This window comes from Callithrix jacchus, chromosome 3 (assembly GCF_049354715.1).
Source record: "Callithrix jacchus isolate 240 chromosome 3, calJac240_pri, whole genome shotgun sequence".
In the NCBI taxonomy this organism is placed as follows: Eukaryota; Metazoa; Chordata; class Mammalia; order Primates; family Cebidae; genus Callithrix; species Callithrix jacchus.
The window spans coordinates 172,989,875-173,016,001 of NC_133504.1; the positions used below are offsets into that span (position 1 = coordinate 172,989,875).

Below are 26,127 nucleotides of genomic sequence, written 5' to 3' on the forward strand. Positions count from 1 at the left end.
TGGATTACCTGAGGTCAGAAGTTCAAGACCAGTCTCAACAACATGGTGAAACTTTGTCTCTACTAAAAATACAAAAATTAGTCAGGCATGGTGACAGGTGCCTGTAATCCCAGCTACTTGGGAGGCTGGGGCAGGAGAATCGGTTGAATCTGGGAAGAGGAGGTTGTAGTGAGCCAAGATTGTGCCACTGCACTCCAGCTTGGGTGACAGAGCAAGAATCTGTCTCAATATATATATATATATATGTATATAAATATTAATATTATATTTGTTTATACATTATATATCAGTATTGATAATATATTTATATATTATCTATAAATAGTAATATTAATATTTATGAATAATAAATAATATATCTATATGTATAATACAGAAATATTTTTCTATACAATATATTTGTTATATAAATATCGATTCATTTATTCTATAAATATATTATTTATTAATATTAAATATATTAATGTTAAATATATTAGTATGTGCCATGAATAAATCAATATTTATATATTATAAATAAATATATTAATATATAATAGATAAATATATTATTATGTATAATAATATGCATATAATTTATGTATATAATATACATAAATATATTTATATACAAATAAGTAAATGTAAAAAATACACAAATAAATATGGCTTATTTGTGTTAGCTTGAGGAAAAGAAATAATACACTAGGTTTAGGTTTAATTAATGTTTGTAATAAAATTATTATTAAAGAAACAATTCTCAGGAGTTGAATACGGAGGATGCTTTATTACTGCTATATCTCAAAAGATACTGCTGTCATTTTGGAAGATTTCTTTTTGCTTTGGATGCTGAGCCATAAACCTATCTCTCCCAGTACCCACTGGGTAAGGGAGAAGACCCTTATCCAGCCAGCAGCTATAAACATATAACCATATTTGACCCTCCTAACCAGCCCAGGAGTCAACAAAGGCTGTCATTATTATTATTTTCATATACAGGTGAGATCAAAGAGGCAAAGTGGCTGGGTGACAAGGCCCATGTCTGTAACCCTAGCACTTTAGGAAACTGAGTAGGGAGGACTGTTTGAGCCTAGGAATTCAAGACCAGCCTGGCAACATCGCAAGACCTCATGTCCACACACACACAAAAAAAATACTGGGGCATGGTGGTGTGTGCCTGTAGTCCCAGCTACTTGGGAGGCCAAGGCAGGAGGATCACTTGAGCCCAGGAATTTAAGAATGCAGTGAGCTGTAATCAGCTGCTACACTTCAGCCTGGGCAAAAGATGGAGATTCTGTCTCAAAACAATTTAAAAAAAAAACAAATCCAGAGGTTCAGTGATGTCATTACTTTTCCAAACACTTACAAATAAAAAGTGGCAGTGCTTAGATTCAAACTAGTTATTCCTGAACTCTAAAGCGCTAAATCTCACACCATAAATGTTAGCTTTAATGGGCTCTCAAATACATTTTTTGTTTCCTATTTCATCTTCTAATTTAGCTATTTTTAAAATATCATTTATTTTGGTTTTTGTTTTTGTTTTTGAGACGGAGTCTCGCTTTGTCACCCAGGCTGCAGTGCAGTGGTGTGATCTAGGCTCACTGCAACCTCTGCCTCCCAGGTTCAAGCTATTCTTCTGCCTCAGCCTCCTGAGTAGCTGGGACTACAGGTGCCCGCCATCAGGCCCAGCTAGTTTTTTTTTTTTTTTTTTCTTTAGTAGAGATAGGGTTTTACCATATTGGCCAGGCTGGTCTCAAACTCCTGACCTTGTAATCTGCCCACCTCAGCCTCCTAAAGTGCTTTTGGGAAGGATTACAGGCAAGAACCACTGCACCCAGCCAAGACCATTTTTTAAAATAAAATTGCATTATTTACGTTGTTTACAGTACTATGAAGTATTCACTTAGTCAATGACTACACATTAGTCTGTGGAGCTGGCTAATACTGCATGATCATATAATCTACCATTTAAACAAGAACAGTTTTGAACATGAAAAGGGGGTACAAACTATGGGGTATTAGCACAATTCTCATAAACTGGCAGTGTCTTGGGTGAAGTAAGAGGTCTTGTCACCCTATTTATAAGAAACTCCAGATGATTTCCAAACCCCCACACAAATAATAGCCCTGTGAAGTAGTTCTGGCAATTTGTTCAGAGGAGCAAGTGAAATCGGGGTTCCATGATCAATCTTAAAAGATCCTAAGGAAAATCAATTCCTTTTCCATGTTGTTTTCTGCTACTATTCTCTGGCTAGTTCTTCCAGTAGAGCAGAGAGGTGATATAAACACACTTAGTAGGAGCTTTAGGAAGCACTGCAGTTTTTGACCATCCAGTTGTTTGCTCACATTTCCCTCAGACAACGTACAATAACTATTCTGTACTCAGCTGACCAAAACTGTCTCTAAATGTTTTGTGAAGGATACAGTCAACACCAAGGTACACAAGATTAAATAGGATCCTGCCTTGATTGAGAGAGAGACTGAGTCAGGGGTAGAGATAGACAGAAAAAGAGAAAGAAGAGGCACAAGCAGATATAGAAGAACAATGAAACAGAGAGAGACATGAAGCCAGAGAAACTCAGGGACAGAGAAGAGGAAGACCAAGAGACAAAGATAGAAACAAAGACACAAACTTTGAAAGAGTGAGACAGAGACCAAGGGAGACAGGGAGAGAAACGGAAAGGCTGACAGAGAAACGAGCATTTATTTTATGAGAAACAAGAGTTATTTAGGTAGCCGCTCTAAGAAGACTCAAATTTATTCCATGTGCATTTGGAATCTGTAGATCATTTTCAGCAAATTCAAGCAGCTTCTAGTTGTCTTCTTCTGACAACCTAATTGTTTTACAATCAAGCAAAACAAAACAGGTCAATTAGGAAGGTCATTTTCTACCTCCCAAATTCAAAAAGTTACAAGATGAAATGCAGGTATTTTCTTAATATTCAGTCACCAAAACAGTTGCTTCTTTTCTAAAAAGTGAATGATTTTGTTTCCAGATTCAAAGAACATGAACTCATCCTTTTTTATGGCTGCATAGTATTCCATGGTGATAGGTGCCACATTTTCTTTGCTCAGTCTATCACTGATGGACATTTGGGTTGGTTCCAGGTCTTTGCTATTGTAAAATGCTGTAATGAACATATACGTACATGTGTCTTCATAATAGAACAATTTATAATCCTTTGAGTATACCAAATACCGTATGTTCTCACTCATAGGCAGGTGATGAACAATGAGAACACATGAGCACAGGGAGGGGAACATCACACACTGGGATCTGTTGCGGGGGTCCAAGGGAGGGGAAGCAGGGAGGTTGAGGAGGGATAACACGGGGAGAAATGCCAGATGTAGGTGATGGGAAAATGGAGGCAGCAAACCACCTTGCCATGTATGTACCTATGCAAAAATTCTGCATGATCTGCACATGTACCCCAGAACCTAAAGTACAGTTTAAAAAAAAAGTGAATGATTTGGGGCTGACTGCAAGATCCAATAACAACTGTATGATTGGGCAGTAAGAATTGTTACCAGCATATGAACCCCAGGTATCTGGGGCCTTGTGTTTTCGGGAATGAATTTGAAAATACTAAATGAATGTTGTGTGTGTGTATTTGTGCATGTGGTCATGCTAATATTTATGAGCTGTAAGTCCATTTTAAAAATAGATATTGTAGTGTTAGGTTGGGTCAAAAGTAGTTGCAATTTTTGCCATTACTTTCAGTAGTAAAAATCACAGTTACTTTCACTCAACCCTAATAAATAAGTTCACATTTGCAACTAGTAAAAAAAAATATGCTCCCTATTCCCACAAGCTGTGATACTGCTAATGAATCAGCTTGTCACTGACTCAAAGGAGAACAAAGATGAGATCACAGTACCTCTGAAAATCCTGGTGACCTTTTTTTTCTTTTCCTTTTCTTTTCTTTTTTTTTTTTTTTTTTTTTTTTTTTTTTTTTTTTTTTTTTTGAGATGGAATCTCGCTCTGTTGTAGGGCTAAAGTGCCATGGTGAGATCTCAGCTCACTCTAGCATCACCTCCCGGGTTAAAGTGATTCTCCTCCCTAAGTCTCCCAAGCAGCTGGAGCTACAGGCATGCGCCACCATGTCCAGCTAATTTTTATATTTTTAGTAGAGATGAGGTTTCACCATGTTGATCAGGATGGTCTCAATCTTCTGATCTCGTGATCCACCTGCCTTGGTCTCCCAAAATTTTGGGATTACAGGTGTGAGCCACTGCGCCTGGCCTGATTTTTGTCATAGTTACTGATTCATGGGAAGACATCCATTCTGTGGAAACATTATTTGCCATTTTCTTCCAGCAGACATCCACACGCTTAAAATTAGGAAGAAAAACATTGTAATTCAAAAGCACAAAATAGAAGCTGATCAGGACTGTGAATTAATGGAATATGAGCCATTATTTCCAGTCCAACCCGTGGGAAATATAAGTTTTTGCTATCCACTGTACTGCACAAAGGATGAAAATAAGCATAGTTCTCAATATGGTGAAATTAACACTGTGATTGCCACTGTCAGTACTTGCTGAGTTCATAATTCATGGCCCATCACTCAGCACTAAAACATGACATTGACATGTGATGACATTTCTTATGTAACAGAAAAAGCAGCCAGTGGAGGATGACCACTTGCATATACCACTACTGAGGTCTGCATGACCAGAAAAACAGAGCAATTAACATGATGATGGGCTGATGTGTTTTCAGTCATGTCAGGCATTGTAAGATAAACCTTTCTAACTGGTAAAAATGAATTCATTTTCATTTAGTTTGAGCACAGTTAAAATGGCCCACGTATTTACACACTTACATTTTAGTCTCTTTTTGTATTGCATTATTTTATCATCTTTGAAGTACTAGTATACTAGTAGTTTGGTTTGACTTCTAGATGCAGAGATATGGGAGTCAACTTAATTTTGAATGATCTCATTGAGCTCAGTGGTTTATGTAGCCAACTAATTTAAGATATTAATCTACCTATTGTAGGTAACACTAAACATTAACTTAATAAATTAATAAAAGGAGTGATATGTGTTAGGTGCACTCTAAATGACGAGACCACCTAAACAGGCTTTGTGTGAGCAAAAAGCCTGTTTATTTCTCAGGTGCAGGTGGGCTGAGTCCAAAAAGATAGTCAGCGGAGGGCAGTGGGATAGGAGTTGGTTTCACAGGTTTAGGGTAGGCAGTGGAAAGTTACAGAAGTTCTAGTTCTAGTTCAGGACAGTTTTTACAAGCCACGGGGTGTTGCTAGGGTTGGGGGTGTCACAAGGTCCAATGTCCAGTGTCACAAGGTTGGCTTATCAGTTGAGGCTTGAATATTTGAGGCAGGAGCAATGGTGGAATGTCGCAAGGTCTGTTTCAGGCACTGCAGGAGTTATCTAGTCTTCTTCTTTTGCAGTTTTTCTGTTACCCTAGGATTTCTGGCTCCCAGAGGCCATCTGAAAGTATAAGTGTGGGTCACCGGGGTCACCATGGTGTATTCCATGGTACAGTCAGTTCAAAGAAACTTGCAATATGACTCACTCAACAAATATATATTAGTACCCAATATATGAAATACACTGTGTTAGTTATTAATAAATAGGGTAAGATAGCTTCTTATCTTACATAGGTATTTTTGCTGAAATATATCTCTAATGAATTCTTCTCTGGTCACCATATTTAAAATTATATCTTTCCCCACCTTATTTCTTACCCCTGTCAACCAACAGACATCTCTAGGCCCTATCCCTGCTTTCTATGTGACATAGTTTATAATTTGCTATAGTGGATGGCCCAGAAAACAGGGAGAGTGGCTGAAAATGCTGTCAGAGACTTAGGCAGAGCCAGATTATACTTGGGGTCCTTGATAGAAAAATAACATGAAGCTTTTAGAGGGCTTTTAATCAAAGGAGTGATCTTATTTAATTTGTACATTTACTACTTCGTTTTGTCACCCCACCCTGCACACACACAGGAGTTTAGCCAGTAGACACTGTTGGTGGGTGTAACAACCACAAGGGAAACTAAATCAGTAGGCTTGTGGTCAGGACTTTTTTTTATAATTCCAAGATAAGAATTACAAAAGCAACAAGTGATTCATTTGCCAGATTCATGTTATAAAGATGGTATAACCTCAATTTGAATTGGTTTCTGTGCTGATGCTTTATCTTTGACACCTTCCAGACTGATTTGGGGGAGGCAAGTTACCTATAAACATGACATCCAAGCGTCTGAGACTTCAGGGTGTGTAAATTGATGCTGACTTGGATAGTTGGCTCCTGACACCAAAAGTTGTTCCACCAGTTTGCAAGCTCGCCTGTCTGGCTGCTCTTGGTTTTCTTGAGTCCTCTCCAGTGATCTGCTGTCACACATACTGCTCCGTCTATTCCTGGGTTAATGTTTGACAAACTCGCCTTGCTTCTTTCAGAATTACTCTGTTTGAAAAAGTTCCATTCATTAGTGTCCACATATAAAAAATGGGCAAGATTGTTACGTCTCTGGGCATGTCAGTATATGCTAATGAAGCTGCATATTAAGAACATTTATTTTCTCGTTTTCAGGAAGGCAAAGGTACTAACAGATGATTGTGGTGTGAATGATTTATGAGAAGCGTCTATCTCTGCTATAATCAAAGGTGGGGAGCAATAACAGAAAACTGTCATGTAGGCCCTTAGTGCTGGTTTGAATATTGAAATTTCAATCCAGTCAAGTTCTCTGGTGATACTTGTTTTATCCCTGTTCTAAGGGCCAAGAAAAGCCACCAGATTTAATTTTGCCATTCAATAGATATATTTTGAGATTCTGCTTTCACTTGTTAATCATTGTCTTCAATATAATATTTAGAAAAAAAACTACATGAGAAGAAAAACAGAAACAAACATTCTTGTTTTTCCTTCTGGGGTCCCAACCCATTGCCTGTGATTGCCTGAGTGGATGGCTGCATCCCCAATCCTACCTGCCTGGCTTATCTGATAAACCCCGCGGCACATCCTGTTTCTCCCTGCAGACAGCATTAACAGAACTGACCCTATATCTTCTAGGTTTCCTCTACGCTCAGAACAGCACCAAGCGCAGCATTAAAGAGCGGCTCATGAAGCTCTTGCCCTGCTCAGCTGCCAAAACATCGTCTCCTGCTATTCAAAGCAAGTTTGTTTGGTTTTTTTTTTCCTCCAAAACTCTTGTTTGTTTTGTTTCTTTAGGTCTGCATGCATTGCACTTCTCTGCTTCTACAAAAAAATCAATATATAATATTCTACAAAACCAACTCTATTGATGTACTTGTGTTTACCCAAATACCCAGGTGAACATTTGGGCAATTATGAGGCATTTTACATTTAGTAGACTCACAGCACAGTCTTAGTGACAGGAGCCTGTGCTGCAGAACACTGGGACATTTTTGTTGGATCTGAGGGATGGGGACTAAGTAACTCTAGGAATTCCTATTGTTTGACTTGTTAGTAGAGCAGCTGGACACTTTCACCATATTACCTTGTACATTGTTTGACTCTCATGCACTGTATGTGTAATTTAGACTCAAAATTCAGAACTATCACTAGATTAGAATATTACCAAGTGTCAAACATTCAAATAAATGTGACTTTTCTTCTTTGTTCATTCTCTCCCTTTACCAGTCAAGATTCTCTAGAAAAACAGAACCAATACATACATGCATAGCATACACAAAAACATATATACATATAATATAGACACATATACATGCATATACACACATGCACATATGCACACATGCAAACATATGTAAAGGCACTTAATTGAAGGAAATGGTTCACACAGCTGTGGGGACTGGCATGTCTGAAATTCATAGAATACGCTGGCAGCTGGAAGCTCAGGAAGGATTTGATGTTACAGTTTTGAGCCAGGATTTCTTCTTCATGAAGCCTCAACTGATTAGATGAGGCCCACCCACATCATTAGGGTAATCTGTGCTTAACTTAATGTCAACTGATTATAGGTGTTAAACACATCTACAGAATACCTTCACAGCAATACCTAGATTAGGGTATCATTAAATAACTGTCTACTATAGTCTAACCAACTTGACATGTAAGGCTAAGCATCACACTCTCCATCTTCTCTTTCTCCCCTATTTTGTGGCATTCTTAAAGAGTAGAAAATAGAAGATATCTAAGGGAAATCCTAAATTTATTTTATAAAGATGCTATATAACTTAGAATGTACATTTACAAATATTCTCAGTGTACAAACATTCTTTTATATACATTTTTGTTCAAGCATCAAACAACTCTCAGAATTAGATAGAGAATGTGGTGTTCTTTGCTAGTGAGAAAGTGAAACATTAAAAAGCTAGATGGAATTCCCTAGGTATTGAGACTATAAGTCACATCTCCACCTACTCTCTTTTTATAATGTTACACCATTTTGTAGGAACTCATGGATTCAATTAGTGATTTTAAAATATGAATGCCCTAAAATTTCATGGGTCTCCACCACACAGATGAGAAAATATGGAAAGAACCCCAATCAATATGATACATTCAGTGAAAAAGTCTCATAATAGAATAGCAGTTTGTTTCAATGGCACTGACCAAAGGTGATATAGCATATTAATAAGATTTAATTAATTCACTTATTCATTCAACAAATATTTATTATCTGTCACTTCCTCCTTCTTGTGCTGGGAGATAGAGCAGTGAATAAAACAGATTTAAAAACAAAACAAAACAAACCCTCTTCTATTAGAGCTTACATGATATTCTGTGAGGAGAGGAGGCAGAACTAAATAACTTTCATGAGTAATAATCCCATGTGCATACAAAAATTAAAATGATAGTTTAGATACAATGCTCTGATTTTTTTTTCTTTCATTGCACACACATGCACACCATCTCACAAATAAAACATAACATCATTGGCAATCCAGAAGGCCATAATCTAGAAAAATGCCAGAGCCCTAATCCTACATGATATCAAAGCTGCAGGCACTTTTATTGCCACAATTTGTCAGAGATTGTTGGTTATTAGAGTCATTGCTTTTCTCCTTTCAGGTTGGATCAAAATTGCCAATTTATCAGGTACTTACTGAAAATATAGTCATTTGTACAATGTAGACAGGTAAAATGTAACTTTCAAATAGATCTCTATATTCAGGTGAAGAAGAAGAAAATTGTCATGTTTTGCTAGCACTCTTCCTGCATCAGCGCCTGATAAAGCCATGCCCCCAAATAAATGTTCACAGAGAATGCAATGCAATTTTAACTAAGTGTGGGGAAAAGGATGTTTTGAGGGGAAATAAATAGAAAATGCTAAAACAATGATCAGAATGACTTTAAAACCTGATGGAATTGTGTAGACCTGCCTGATATTGAACCTAAGCTAGACTTAGCCTATGATTTGTGGACCCCATAAGGTGCCCGTCTCCTCCTTTTCCTCCTCCTCCTTCTCCTGCAGGGTTGGAAAAATGAATGGTTTGTTTATCATGTTTGCAAGAGTCTCTTATATTCAGAACAGTCATTCTGAAAGGTGCAAAGAAAGATAAGAGTCTACACGCACATGTGTGCCCCACACACATAATCTGCTACCTTGAAGTAACTACAGATAACTAGTAATACCTTTGTTCCCATCAATGTATGTGTACTAATGATATCATATCTATACCAAACTTTTATTATTTTATTTACATGGTATACTTCCATAAATATCAACCCTGTTATTATAACTTTTGTAAACATCATTTTGAATGGCAAGTATAATGCTACCTTGCATAGCTCTAGTATAATGTATTTGATCCCATTTTCTGGCTTTGGATAATTAGATTTTCCCCCTTTTTACCTCCCACTGTTAATATAAATAGCAATATGATAAATGGCTCTGTGTATATATCTATCTGTGCTTTTAAAGTCACTTTCCCCTAAATTTCAAATTATTGGATTAAAAAACTGATTTATCTGAATACAGGCTTCCCAATGTATATTAGAAAATTTGTCCACAAATTGGCCTTTTGAATGTTTTTCAGCACAGCATACATATTTCTTCTTGAGTCTTTTGCTATTTAGGCATAATATTCTCAATACTTGGAAATTATATACCCTTTATAGCCATTTGTTAAATACAGATTTACACTATTAGTTCTAGTGTTTGTGCCCCAAATAAAAGGATGAAAAGAAACAGCACAGCACAAAGATTTTCTGCTTGAAGAACCATAGACATTCTTAAATGTTTGAAAATTAAATGTATTTCTGATTTTTAAAAAGTCAAAGGCAAACTTATAAGTCCCAAACTACTGTGTTAAACCACATATCTTGACTTTGATGTTTAAGAAGGCTGTTGGACAAATACCAAAAAGCCTCACCATCTTGGAAAGGTCCCAGGGAGCAACATACATGGCTCCAAAGAAAGGAGGTGGCAGATCTATGCCATAGCCAATGGCCTTCTCCCATCGAGCCACCTGACTGGCAGTGAGCAAGAGTATTAGATACACTCTAATGAGAATTGATTTAGGCCTTAAAATGTCTTCCACCTGACATCAATATTTGCTCAACCAGAGTAAGATGAGACAGGGATAGAGGTGGTAATACCTGGGCTGTGAACAAGGAATTGTCTTGTTCACACTTTTGACCTATCCCACTGTCCCTTAGGCACCCAATTGCCCACAGCTCTTTGAACCCCAACCCAGGATGCTGACGAATGCTCAGCCAGATGTGGTATCCTAATCACCATCACTCTGTAGCACTCACTCTGAGCTTCTTATATCATTCATTGGCATCAAGAGCTGCCCAGTTGCTGAAGTTGGAATCTTCTCTTGGCTTAATGATCCCCCACCCACCATCTTATTGGCTACGAAATTCTGGTCAGTTTTCTCCCTGAATATATTTTCATCTCATGTCTCCTTTACATGTCTTGTGCTATAGCTCTGAGCTTCATTATCTCTTCCAAGAACTATCGAAAGGGGCAAAGGGAGGCACTGTGGGTTTTAGCATCATCCTGGCATGTGTTTGAATTCCAGTTGTGCCTCTTACTAAACAAAATGCCTGTTTATTACTATAAAATTATTTATGTAAATACTCTGCCTCTTAATTTCTTTATTTGGTCATTCATTCCATAGTAGTTTTTAGAGACCAGATAGGGCAGCCATGATACTAGGCACTCACTTTCTAGTGAGGAGTAGAACACAGTTCACTACTTTCCTGGAGTTTATGCAGGAAGAGAGAGAATAAACAAGACAACAAAGATAATCTTGGGAAGTGCTAAGTGTTATAGCAGAAGTAAACCTGTGCTAATATGATAGGGAAGATACCTTGACTGGGTCAGAGAAAGCCTCATGGACGAGATGTCTTGTAAGTCCTTAAAATAAAAGGAAGCCAGTAATGTGAAGGTCTGGAGAGTGTCCTGGAAGGAGGAAAGGGGCATGGTTTATTGGAGATATACGAAGAAAGATGATTATGATCATCAGAAAATGGATTGTCATGGGAACTAAATAAGGTAATCCATGCAAAGTATTTAGTATAGGAAATGTTACGAGCATGAATCAATGACAAGCATGAACGCAGCTGATGTTCCTGACTTCCTTCTGAGGCGGGTACATAGAATGACTAAAAAACTCAGGCACAGAGGAGAAAACAAATGCCCCCAGTTGGCAGCGCCAGAATTCAATTCTGACTCCATAGCCTGCTGTCTTCATCACTTTAGCAGGTGAGCTGCACTGATGACCTCTGATATTGATTGAGGAAGCTTTTATAGGTCTGCAATAGCCACTGTTTTTCCTAATGTAAATCTTCAAATTGGAAAAAAAAAAAAAAAAAGAGAGAGGGAGGGAGAGAGAGAAAACATTAGCTCTGGCCTTTTCTCTGCAGGAGGGTAGGTTTTACATCCCCAATTCACAATTGAGATAGCTATGGCCTGAAAAGGTTATAATGATTTGTGCAGAATCCCACAACTGAGAAGTTGAATAAACAAAACCTTATACCCAAAAGAACCTTACTCCAGTGATACAGATACACTCGCTGCTTGTAAAACATGAGACTGACATACCCCTAGAAGAAGACTTACTGGAAAAATTCAAGGAGAGAGAAAGAAAATTTCATGGGGTTGGCACACAAGAGGGCCAACTGGACTAGATGGTTTCTAAAGAAATAATCATCCCATTTTAAGTGACTTAAAGCTTATCATAACAATAGTAGTAAAAATAATAGCCTACTGTAAGGAATATAGGCTATTTTGAATATGAGCAAACTGAGGACTAAAGAAGGGAGACTATTTGCTCAAAATCACAGAGCTACTGAAAAAAATTGAAATGAGAAACTCAACTTCAAATCCAGTGCTTTCCAACACTGAAATTTTATGATTTAGTATCTGCCAGGGTCCTGGAAGGAAACAAAAGGCATATTTAAATAGGCCAACAGGAAAGAGTTGAATGAAGGGACAATTTGCAAAGGTACGTGCAGAGGTTCTTGAGCCAATAAGACTGCAAAACATTCTGTGTTAGCAAGAGTGACAGTTTTCATTTCTAGGTTGATGATAAAGCCATAGCTATAGCTGTAATAATAAGAGAGGGCTCTGGTCCTTGGATAAGAAACGCAGCTATTGTCAAAGAGGAAGCCCAAGTAATAAGTACCACAACCTCTTTCTTTTCCTATTCTTCACTGGCCAAACCCAATGGGAAGTCAAAAGGGCAAGGAGTCCAGATAATATTGTCCACAAAGGTCAGCCTTCCAACACCATAGCAGAGTTTAGAAAGAAGGAGGCTAAATGATGGAAGACGCTTTCCTGATCTGTAGATCTTAGGAGCCAGGTGCTGTGGTCTACAGGATCAGTGACAATTCTTAGAGTCAGTCACACTTAAAGTCAGTCAGACTTAGAGTCACACTCCTCTTGAAAGATTTCTTCTGAATTCCATGACATCTTGAGGCTGACAACTGGCTCATGAATGTACATCAATATCAAGTAGCTATTTATAGGATTAAGGAATTTAACTAGCTACTTTACACATGACTTAGTGTCAAGAAATTCCTAGCTACTCCGTTTTATGTAAGCACAAACACTTTTTAAAAGAAAAAAAAATTGTTGCTGTCAAATCGGTGGCTATATATTCTCATTGAATAACTCTGAGTAATTCATTTTATCTCTCTATGCCCACATTATTTTATCAAAGAATGAAGTAACCATTTTCCTTATTTATTCAAGGGACATTATTTGACAAAAGGTACTTACTAGATAATGGCCAGGAAATAATACAAAGGATAAAACATTCAACACTTGATTATCTGTGTATTTATATGTGTTCACATTTTATCTAAATTTGACTCATAACAACATCTACCCAGTACCATCTCAGTGCCCTCATTCAATCAAAATAATTGATTCACTAAATTAGAGCTTCATTCCAGGGGGTTTCATTTTTGATTTGAGCAGAAATGGGAGCATGAATACCACAAGGTTATTGCTAGACTAGACCACTCATCAATAAGCCACCATCAGTACATTGCCTTGCATAACTACAAAACACAATTTCCTAACTGAATTTCAGATTTTTGGCATCAAATTTAGCATAACATTTCAGTGTGCTTTGTTTTTCCTGGGAGCATATTGATCATAGAAATTTTTAGATGCTTCTCTTGGCAGAGAACCCATCAGCATTTGGCTGTTACAGGATTTGTTTGCAAAAAGCGCCTTGAACTGCCAACATGTTGCCAATTAAAAATACAAGAGTAACCTCCAGGATTTTTTTTTTAATGTTTAACCTCTGACAGTTAATTAATCTTATGCTAACTCCTTGGTGAATTTAGCTGAAGGCTCTGACCTAGGTGTGTAGTCAGGAAAATTCGTGGAAGAACAGAAGCATAACCCACAAATGTAAATTTAATTTTTACTATTTCTTAATAGAAAGCAAGGTTCCTGAAATTTCATTAAGCCCAAAAAGTGTTATGTTCAAAATCTCAGATGTTATTTTTATTTATTTAACAAACATTTAGCAATTGCTATGTACCTGGTATAGTTTTAAGTGGCTTGCACAGTATAACTAATTATATCCTTAAAATAACTCTGTAAGATGGACATGATTATACCCATTTTACAGAATAGGAAACTGAGACATGAGGGATTATTTTATTGAATCACATAATCAGTAAGAGGTATGGGAGTAGGGAGTAGGGAGTAGGGGGAGGGATTTAACACAGCAGTGAAGCCACAAAGTCTCTGTACTTTACTAATTCTCTAGTTAAATTCAATGTTCTGGTCAGTTTCATTTAAAAAAAAAGACTAGATCTTTTTCCACTTACCTGTTGAACATAGGATACTCATATGCAGCACATACTGTGCAGGGAGATGGTGGTAGCCCCCAGACTGAGTTGTTTTCTTCACTCTGGGCCTGAATCTCACCATCTATGAATAAGAAATATAGACTGTGCCCAAGTCTCTTTCCAGATCTAGCATTGCAGGAGCCATTGAGATGGCATTAATTATTTCTGGCTGTGACAAATGGTGACAGTTTCAAAGCTAACACAAATTTCCTCCTTTCATGGTATTTCACTATCCGTGAAAGACAGAACACAGGAAACATTAGAATCTCCATTTGACCCAGCTCTAATACCAATTGGCCCTACCGTTTCAATACTGGCTATGTATTTTACCTATGAGAGTATTTGTTTCTTACATTTGTATGGGCTTTTACAAGTTTTAAAATTCTTTTTCTTAAATATCTCATTTCATCTTCATAAAACTCCTGTGATAATGGCAGATCACGAGGGTTATAATCTCCATTTTCCAAACTAAATAAAAGAAGAAAAATTAAGTGGCTTGCCCAAAGTCGCTAGATATTTAGGGAAAATCTGAAAGTTGTGGGGTTTTTTTCCTGGTCCATCATATATCTATCAGAAATCGTCATTAAATCACACATAGGTGTTAGTATCAGAAAGCTATTGGTAGGAATGTCAGGACAGCTGTTTTCTGTTGACGAATTTAATGAATTTCACTTCAATATGGCAGACATTTATGGAGCACTATTTGAAAGGTAATCATTCCAGGCATAGGGGAACACGCAGATCACTACATCTTAAGATTGACTTGGTACTGAAATAAACAGACACATATGTAGATCACTCTGACACAATGAATACAAGGCAAATGCTGTGAATGCTGTGAAGAGAGGCAAAACGAGAGATATCAGAGTTAAGAAGTTGATCATGATAACTCTGGGATTAGCCTGTTTGGTTCAAATCCTCATTCTACGACTGACTAGTTATAGAAACGTTAGTTAAGCTACTTATCCCTTCTGGGCTTCAGTAAGGTAGAAATGATAGCAAATAACCTGTAAGTTTGCTTAAAGGACTAATGAGCATGTAAAGTGTTTAGAGCAGTTACTGGCTAGTAAGTGGTCAGTACATGTTGGCTGCTTTTGCTATTATTCTCCATGTACTATGATGATCACAGCTATTGTATTGATATAGGTGAAATTCAATCTCACCTAGGTGCACTTCACAAAGTGTTAATATTTCAGCAGGGCCCTTTGGAAAAGAATCATCATTTCATCAGAGAAATAAAAAGGAGGAGCATTCCTTTAAAAGGAGGTACTTTAAAAGATAAAGCTTAGACAGTCAGGAGGGGCAAGAAGTATGGAAGAGAAGCAGCAAGAAAGGTGATCGGGCCCAATTTTGAAAACTTCCCTGGGTGCTATGCTGAATTCTCTCTGTAGAGAGGCAATGGGGATTTTAAGTGAGGTTCTTCAGTTGAGGAGTGATTCTTTGTCTTGTCTGGCATTTTGAGATGGCTAGTCAGCCAAGAATAGAAGGAGCTAGACATGAGCCAAATTTTAGAAGGGATGATGTGAACTTGAAGTTACAGAAAAGACTAGCAAAGGATCAAGAACAATATTTGAAGACAAGAGACAGACAAGGTGTCAAAAGGAATAACCAAACTTAGTGGGATATTGGCTTCTGAATCAATGAACCAACTGAAACTCAGAATGATAAAATAACACCAAAAATAAATCAGAAGACAAATTTTTGAGAGAGAAAGAGGAAGAACACAGGAAAATTACTTGGAAACTGCTTAAAAAGTCTATGCAAGGCAGTATCAATAGCTAAAACTTGATAATAATGCTATTTTAAGCCTGAACAATTACTGTTAATATTCACTGCAAGTCTATGAGGAAGGTACAATTATAATCTCCACTTAAAAGAGAAAACTAAAGAAATTAAATCACTCACCCAGCACCTAACAATTATGACACATCAAAGCAGGGAGTTTATCTTCAATAATGTAATACCAAAGCTTAGTGTCTTCACTACTAGACTTCCCTGCCTACAAGAGATGACAAACGTCTAAACATATGGCAATAGTGGTGGAAGGGAGAGGAAAAATTTGAAACACCTGGTGAAGGTGTACATAACTGGAAATATTGAAAAACAATTTGTGATATCGAGTGAAAGATAGGAAAGAGATGAAGAGACTCCACCAAAATGATAATGGTGAAATTTATCAAGAGAAGGAGCATAGAGGGAAGGCCATGAAGGCAAGTTCGGGAGAGATGATAATTTTATTTTAGACATCTTGGCTTTAAAAGCTTGACTACCACAAATCTTTGAAACAAGCTTCACTGTTGATTAGTGTATCTTTTGTTTTTTTCCGGTTACCTATATGATTAAATCTTTTGCTTCCCACTTGATTTTTCCACTTTCGTTACTGTTAGTTTGGGCTAGAATGGGTGGAATGATGACGACTTAACAAAATACTGTATAGAATGTTAGACAAATGAGAGCCGTCTTTGTAGTATTTAATACTTTCATGATAGTCACTAAGGCAGCTTCTCATAGGAGCTATACGACCTATTTTCCATTTTCATTGACATAAGCAGTCATATTTGGGCTAAACATGAGTCTGTTCAATGAGTTTGGTTTCTGCTGAAATGGGAACCTAATACTTCGAAGAGCCCCAATTTTCCACTCTACCAGGTCTATAAAATACAGAGCATTTTTTTTTAATCTGCTTAGCTTGCAGGGTTAAAGTTTAGCCTTCTTACATTTCAAATTGTCTTTTGCCAAGGGTGTTGAAGCAGCAAGTGTGATAGGCAGCAGTTCTTTAAAGAAATATTGGTCCATCTTTACTTGTAAGGTTTCATTAAAAAGAAGCAGCAGAAGAACAAAAGATGAGTTCTGGAGATGAACTGACAGTATAAAACCTTATTTATCTTTCAGCAAACCATTCTCCTTTGAGGCTGGGTGAAGAAACAATGCTATTGCATATTGTAACATTTTCAGACTCTGCTTAGAGGCAGGCATATGCTTCATTCAGTGTTCCTGAAGATATAAAAATCACATTTATTTCAATAACAGGATAAAATTAATACTTTAGGTGAGCAGATGTTAGAAGGATCAGTGTCAAAATCATCATATCATTATAGAAAGCGTGTATGTGGATTCATTGCCATGATGCACTACACACTATGAAAAATTATTCAATACATTATTCTGTTTACTCTCCAGAGTTATTGTTCAAGTGCCACTATTATTACCAGTTTGCAAATGAAGACATTAAGGACTTGAGGTTTTAAGTGACTTGTCCTAAATTACATAGCTGCTAAGCAGCAAAACTGGGACTCAAGCCCAGGTCATTTAATCAGTTGACAAATTTTCATCAATGCTGACTACATGACACTTCTATCATAGGTGCCACTGATGGAACCATGAATAAGCCAGACATGGATCCAGCCCATCATGATCTTGTATTCTAACAGGAGAGATGGGGCAGAGTCTGGACAGTAAATTTCCATGCTTTGTTTTGAAAAGCGTTTTTCCTGAGTTCTTTGAAATCACTTGCAACTCTTTTCACTTGATAATGCTGTGGGAGATTTTATGATTTTTGCCACATGACTGCCACATCTTGGTCACATAAAGATGAGTTTAGGCATCATTACTTGGATGCCATGTTTACATGTAAGCTGATTCTGGACTAAGAGGAAAAAAGAACTCAAAGAGAGACACTGCTTATCCCTGGGCAAATGTTTGAAGACATGAAGAATATGTAAAGACCCTATGGAACTGTGTCTGTGTTGAATGAATATAGCCATGCTGCTTCGTTATTTTCTTCTTGGTGAACACCGCTATGAACAAGAAGCTCTGTGACATGTTCCCAGGAGAGCAAACCCACAGGAAAAGTAATTCTTAGAAACTGGTCATTTCTAGGTTGATCCTGCTTTGGGCTTTCCAACTCTGGAGTCCCTGCCATTCCCTGGACCTTTTAATTTTTTTTTAAATGTATTCCTTCATTCCATAAAAGAAAATTACTGTTATATTTTCTGCCAATGTATACTGCCTTAGTGATCTCATTGAGTTTGATGGTCTTAATATTACATATATGGTGATGACTCTGACATTTACATCCTCAGCCAGACTGTGGTCATCAACTTCAGAACCACATACCCATCTAGCCACTTGACATCGCCACTCAGATGTCCAATTAGTGACTCTTCCATTAGAATTTCAGGCCCATGGGAGAAAGGATTTTGTCATTTTTGTTCATTCTAGTATCCATTGTGCCTTGACCAATGCCTGGGTTCTAATAGGCACTCAATCGATATTTAATGAATACATGAATAAATTGTCTCTAATGGTCAGGCTATACTAGGCATTAGTGGTAATAAGATAACCAAGATAGATCTATTGCATCTAAATGTTTGTATCACAAAGAAATGACAGCTATTCGAACAAGTCATTGATATATAAAGCCATCACAGTGACAAACGCACAGGTATGTGAATGTCTAGGGGGCCTCTTCTCTGTGAAGCCCCTTCCCCACTGAAATGAGCCTTAGAGAATAGAGACAGAGAAGGTTGAGGAGGAAGAATGGCAAGTTCACGTAGAGGGGATAGGATAAGCAAAAACATAGAAGTTGACAATTCAGGCTTCATTCAGGGAATAGGAAACTATCGAGGGTATTAAATCATAAGATGTGTGGGAGGAAATGACAGACTATAAAGCTCAGTTATTGCCTCAAAATGTATTCCAAAAGGTGGTCTTTATTCCCCCATCAATTCCAAACAGGAAGAGTATAAAAGGTCCTCAGGGAGCTGTGGTTTCTAGCGGATCCCACGATTAGCAATTCAACAGTGAAGAGTGCCTGCAAAACAAAGCAGCTTGGTGCAATTTGGAAAGTAAGGATTTTCTCAAATGATGGAATTACCCTTGTGGTGTGTATTACTTCGTTCTCATGCTACTAGAAAGAACTACCTAAGACTGAGTGATTTATGAAGAAAAGAAGTTTAATTAACTCACAGTTGCACAGGTTGTAGAGGAAGCACGGTTGGGGAGTGCTCGGGAAGCTTACAGTCTTGATGGAAGGGTAAAGCAGCAGCAAGCAGCTTCTTTACATGGTGAAGTCGGAGAGAGGGAGGAGGGAAATGCTACACATTTTTAACAATTAGATCTCGAGGAAGCTCATTATCACAAGAGCAATAAGGAGGAAATGTACCCCTATGATCCAGTCACCGCCCACCAGGTCCCTCCCCAAACATTGGGAATTATAATTCAACATGAGATTTGGGTGGGGACACAGAGCCAAACCGTGTTACCATGTGTCTTTGGACGGGTTATTCAACCTCACTGTACCTCAATGTACCTACCAAAAATGGGCAGAATAATACTCATCTCAAAGAACATTTTAACAATCAAATTACATATTAATAAATATTTTAAAGACTACGCTCCAGCCACTCTTTTACATGTTATATACACATGCTATTTCAATCTCCTGGCAGCATTATATAGTAGGTCCCAATGCTCTCCCCCTTTTATTGATGAAGAAACCGAGGCATAGACTAAGCACTTTGCCCAAGGTCACACAGAGCTAACAAGAGTCAGAAAAATGATTCAAACTCAAAAGAGCTGCTTTAGACTCCTCACTCCTAAATATTCTAGAATAGCAACTCAATTAGTATGTATGCAATAATTATTAATAGTCATCATGGCTGTAATTTATTATTACTGCCTGCCAGTAAGTAATTCAGTGTCTTAAAACAACTTTAAGAAATTGATACAAATATTATCCCCAGTTTATAGATTTTAAATTGAGGCTTGAAAAGATTAAACATATTGTCCAGTTCCAGAGTTGGGAAATAGACCCAAGAAGAAAAGCTCAGAGGAACTGAATAATTTGCCAGAATTAGCACTGCCAGGCATTGTTCTGCTCCTTGTGTTGAAGATAACACTAGATCTTACCGCAAATAACACTAATACTACTACAAATTATACGAACAACAATATCATTAATTGAATGTTAACTCTGTGCCAGACACATGTACCACCTAATTTAATGTCCATAGTTACTTTATTCTATAGTATTAATTACTATTTTTTGTCTATTTTTATGCCATTAAACACGTGGGAAATTAAGGCCAAGGGGGAAACTAGCTTAAAAGTAGAAAGAACATAACAAAACCCAGATCACTCACTGGTCAGTTTTCCTAATAGCTTTTTTAAACAAAGCCATGAGGGATAAATGTTTAGTGCAGAATACTATTGTCATCACAATATTAGCTGCAAATCATCCCCTTTATACACCACAAAAAATTTACTTAACTATGCTTATCCAAACTCTATTTAACTCCATAAGTAATCAGTTCCATCTGTTTACTGCCTACTTTCTAAAGCAACACAGTAACCTCTTATGAATTAGGTATGATAGTTTGCATAAATACATTTTCCATATAGTTATTTCTTTACAATATGTTCTTTTTCAAATTCTGTTTTAGATACAGTGGGTACATGTTCAGATTTGTGACATGGAAGAATTGCATCATGCTGAGGTTTAGCATTAGGATCCTGTCACCCTGGCAGTGAGCATAGTACCCAATAGGCAGTTGTTAACCACCGCCACCCACCCCTGGTCAGGAATGTGCAGTGTCTACTGCTCCCCCATTTATGTCCACATGTGCTTAATGCTTAGCTGCTACTTACAAGTGAGAACATGCAGTATTTGTTTTTCTGTTCCTATGTTAATTAGCTTGGGATTATGGCTTCCAGTTCCATACATGGAAGGACAAGATTTCCTTCTTTTTTATGGCTGGGTAGTATTTCATGGTGTCTGTGTACCACGTTTTCTTTATCCAATCTACCACTGATGGGCACCCGGGTTGATTCTACTTCTTTGCTACTGAGAATAGCACAGTGATGAATGTATGAGTGCATGTGTCTTTTTGGTAGAATTGTTTGCTTTCTTTTGGATGTGTACCTAGTAATGAGATTGCTGGGTCGAATGGGAGCTTCGTTTTAAGTTCTTTGAGAAATCTCCGGACTGCTTTTCACAGTCGCTGGACTAATTTATATTCCCACCTAATGTAAGAATTCCCTTTACTCTGCAGCCACACCAGCATCTGTTGTTTTTTGACTTTCTAATAATAGCCATTCTGACTGGTGTGAGATAGTGCCTGATTGTAATTTTGATTGCATTTATCCGATGATTAGTAATGCTGAGCATTTTTTCATATGTTTGTTGGCCACCTCTGTGTCCTCTTTTGAGAAATGTTTATTCATGTCCTTTGCACATTTTTAAAAAGGGTTACATGGTTTTGCTGATTAAGTTCCTTACAGTATAGATTCTTGGTATTAGGCCTTTGCTGGACACATCATTTGTGAATATCTTCTCCCATTCTGTAGGTTATCTGTTTGCTCTGTTGATTGTTTCTTTTGCAATGCAGAAACTCTCAAGTTTAATTAGGTCCCACTTGTCTATTTCTGTTTTGTTACAATTATTTTTTGGAAACTTAGACAAAAGTTATTTGCCACAATCAATGTTGAGAAAAATAAACCCCAGGTTGTCTTCCAGGATTTTTATAGTTTGAGATTTACATTTAAATATTTAATCCATTTTGAGTTAACTTTTTTTTTTTTTTTTTTTTTTTTTTTGAGACGGAGTTTCGCTCTTGTTACCCAGGCTGGAGTGCAATGGCGCGATCTCGGCTCACGGCAACCTCCGCCTCCTGGGTTCAGGCAATTCTCCTGCCTCAGCCTCCCAAGTAGCTGGGATTACAGGCACGCACCACCGTGCCCAGCTAATTTTTTGTAATTTTAGTAGAGACGGGGTTTCACCATGTTGACCAAGATGGTCTCGATCTGTTGACCTCGTGATCCACCCGCCTCGGCCTCCCAAAGTGCTGGGATTACAGGCGTGAGCCACCGCGCCCGGCCTTGAGTTAACTTTTATATATGGTAAAAGGTAGGGATCCAGCTTCAATATTCTGCATATGGTTAGCCAGTTATCCCAGTTTAATTTATTGAATAGGGTGTCCTTTCCTCGTTGTTTGTTTTTGTCAGTCTTGTCAAAAATCAGACAGTCGTAGGTGTGTGACTTTATTTTCTATTCTGTTTCATTGGTTTATGTGTCTGTATTCATCAGGTAATGTGATATCTTGGGCTTTGAATTGGTGTTTTGGTCTTATTTTTTTCCTTCTGCTTATAGAATTGCTTTGGCTATTCTGGCTCTTTTTTGGTTCCATATGAATTTGAGAATAGTTTTATTCTAATTCTGTGAAGAATGTTCTTAATAGTTTGACGAGAATAGTATTTAATCTATAAATTGCATTGGGGCGTATGACCATTTTTACAATACTGATTCTTTCAATCCGTAAGCATGAAATGCTATTCCGTTTATTTGTGTCACTTTGATTTCTTTCAACAGTATTTTGTAGTTCTCCTTGTAGAGATCTTTCACCTCCTTGGTGAGCTATATTCCTATGTATTTTATTTTCTTTGTAACTATTATAATTGAGATTTTGTTCTTGACTTCACTTTCAGCCTGAATATTGTTGGTGTGCAGAACTGCAACTGAATTTTGCACATTGATTTTGTATTCTGAAACTTTATTAAAGTTGTTTATCAATTCTAGTCACCTTTGAAAGGGTCTTTAGGATTTTCTAGGTATAGAATCATATTGTTAGTGAAGAGAGAGAGTTTGACTTCTTCCTTTCCTATTTAAATGCCTTTTATTTCTTTCTCTCATGTGAATGCTCTAACTGGGACTTCCAATACCATGTTGAATAGGAGTAGTGAGAGTGAGCATGCTTGTCATGTTCTAGTTCTCAAGGAGAGTGGTTGGAGCTTTTGCCCATTTAGTATGATGATGGCTGTGGGTTTGTCATAGATGGCTCTTATTATTTTGAATGATGTTCCTTAGATGCCTAGGCTGGTGAGGGTTTTTATCATAAAGGGATATTGGGTATTACTAAAAGCTTTCTCTGTGTCTATTGAGATGAATATAATATTCCTGCTTTTGATTCTGTTTATGTGGTGAATCACATTCATTGATTTGCATATGTTGAAACCACCTTTCCTCCCAGGAATAAAGCCTGCTTAATTGTGGTATATTAACTTTTTGATGTGCTGCTGGATTCAATATGCTAGTATTTGCTTGAGGATTTTAGTGTCTATGTTTATGAGGGATATTTGTCTGAAGCTTTCATTTTTGGTTGAGTCTCTGGCATATTTTGGTATCAGGTCGATGCTGGCTTCATAGAATGAGTTAGGGAAGGGCTCCTCCTCCTTGATATCTTAGAATAGTTTTAGTACTATCAGCTCTTCTTAGTATGTCTGGTAGAATTCAGCTGTGAGTCCATCTGGTCCAGGGCTTTTTTTAGTTGGCAGGTTCTTTTTTTTTTTTTTGAGACAGAGTTTCGCTCTTGTTACCCAGGCTGGAGTGCAATGGCGCGATCTCGGCTCACCGCAACCTCCGCCTCCTGGGTTCAGGCAATTCTCCTGCCTCAGCCTCCTGAGTAGCTGGGATTACAGGCACGCGCCACCATGCCCAGCTAATGTTTTGTATTTTTAGTAGAGACGGGGTTTCACCATGTTGACCAGGATGGTCTCGATCTCCTGACCTCGCGATCCACCCGCCTCGGCCTCCCAAAGTGCTGGGATTACAGGCTTGAGCCACTGCGCCCGGCCGGCAGGTTCTTTATTAATGATTCAATTTCAGCATTGTATAAATGCTTCAAAATGTTATTATATATATTTGTGGTAGACATCATGATGTTTTGAAATACATATATATGGTGAAAAACTTATAGTCAATTAAATTTACTCATTTTTATATGTAGCAAGAGAACCTAAAATCTATTCTTTTAGCAAAGATCCCAAATACAATACAATATTAACTATAATTTTCATGTTGTGATTTAGATCTCTAAGACTTGTTCATCCAATGTTACTTTCTATCCCTTTGCCTACATCTCCCTAGTTCCTTCCTGCTTTTACCATTGTTTTATTCTTTATCTCTGTATATTAACTTTTTTTTAGTTTGCATATATAAATAACATCATATAATATATTTTTTTCTCTGTGGTTGGCTTAAATCACTTAATGTCCTCCAGGTTCATTCATGTTATGGCAAATAGTAGGATCTTTTTTAAGGTTGAATTATATTCCATTGTATATGTCAGTTTCTTTATCCATTTGTTTATTGCTGGACATAGTTGTTTCCATATTTTGGCTATTAGGAATAGCGCTGCCATTTTTAATTAATAATATTTAAAATGTATCACATTTCTGTTACCTTCTAAAATAAAGTAAGCAAAACAAAACATTTTCTTAAAGAATAAGAATCAAAAGTTAGCCACTTTTATCATTCCTCTTTACTATAATATATTTATGATGTTTTCCGACTTTATGTTCCCTCCTTTGCTCTCAGACAATCTGCAGTCACTTCTAGACTTCAGAATCAGCTTGGGATTAAGTCCTGACTCCATAACATCTGATTTCTATGTCCTTCATAAGTTACAGCATTGCTTCCAACCCTGATTTCTTTATCTATAAAAGTAGGGTGACAATATTTATACCAGAATACACCATTGCTTAGATATAATAATAAAGAGCCAGTGGTGAAATTTAAGTATTATAACCGTGGCTATGGGCTCCTTCTGGTGTATGACCCGTTTTCCATCATCTGTACCTGCTTCTGATATGGAGTCAGAACCTTACTAAAACTGTCGATACAATAAGGATAGACACATTCTTACCCATAAGAGATACTGAGGCAGACATTTGGCAAATGCTACAGTAGGAATCAAGGAGATCAAGGTTTAGGCCCAGTTCTGCCTAATGGCTTTTGATTTACATTCTGATGTGCCCAATGGCTTTTGATTTACAACCACTGCAGCTAAGGCTCTGTATGTGACATGAATTTACAAAGTTAAGGGGCTGGACTCAATACCCCTTTCTGTTCTCACATAGCTCCATTTTCTGCTTGGAGTCCTTTTGCTACTAATTTTCTCTTTCTTTAAAAAGAAAGAGAGAAAGAAAGAAAAAAAAGGAATTAAGAAGGGGAAAAAAGAGGAAGAGGAGGAGGGAGAGAGAACAGGAGTGTTACTTAATTGCCCAGGCTAGAATGCAGTCTAAAAATGGGTATTGGAAACCTCCCTTATACCATCAAGTCTTATGTATCCTGTATTGGGTGGGTACACATCCAGGATTGTCAGCTCTTGTTGTTGCATTGATCCTTTTACCATTATGTCCTCTTTTGATCTTTGTTGCTTTAAAATCCATTCCATCAGAGGTGAGAATTGCAACCTCTTCTTTTTATTTATTTATTTATTTATTTTTGCTCCCCATTTGGTTGACAAATCTTTCTCCATCGCTTTGTTTTGAGTCTTTGTGTATCCTTGCATGTAAGATGGGTCTGGATGCAGCATACCGATGGGTTTTGGCTGTATCTTTTGATTGGGGAACTTAGTCAATTTAAATTTAAAATTATTGCCATTTGATGTTAGCTGGCTATTTTGCCCATTAGTTGATATAAATTCTTCATTATGTTGATACTCTTTACTTTTTGGTATATTTTTAGAAAGGCTAATACTGGTTGTTCCTTTCTATGTGTAATGCTTCTTTCAGAAGCTCTTGTAAAGCAGGCCTGGTGGTAATGAAATCTCTGAGTACTTGCTTATTCACAAAAGATTTTATTTTTCCTTCGATTGTAAGGCTTAGTTTGGCTGGATGTGAAATTCTGGGTTGAAAGTTCTTTTCTTTAAGGATGTTAAATATTGGCCCCCACTCTCTTCTGGCTTGTAGGGTTTCTGCTGAGAGATCTTCTGTGAGTCTGATAGACTTTCCTTTGTGGGTAACCTGACCTTTCTCTCTGGCTGCCCTTAGTATTTTCTCCTTCATCTCAACCCTGGTGAATCTAACGATTATGTG

The 26,127-nt window shown here is 37.4% G+C and overlaps 1 protein-coding gene across 9 annotated transcripts in view; it reads left to right on the plus strand.

The window, feature by feature from the left end:
• Positions 1–26,127, plus strand: part of KCNIP4 (potassium voltage-gated channel interacting protein 4) — a 1,202,281-nt gene that overhangs the window by 1,050,418 nt on the left and 125,736 nt on the right. Inside the window, exon 2 of one of the 9 annotated variants that reach the window (XM_078367427.1) lies at positions 7,018–7,123. The exons of the other annotated variants lie outside the window; for them this stretch is intronic. Within the exon in view, the coding sequence (XP_078223553.1) occupies positions 7,018–7,123 (106 nt within the window). The remainder of the gene's footprint in view (positions 1–7,017; positions 7,124–26,127) is intronic. 9 annotated transcript variants of the gene reach the window in all.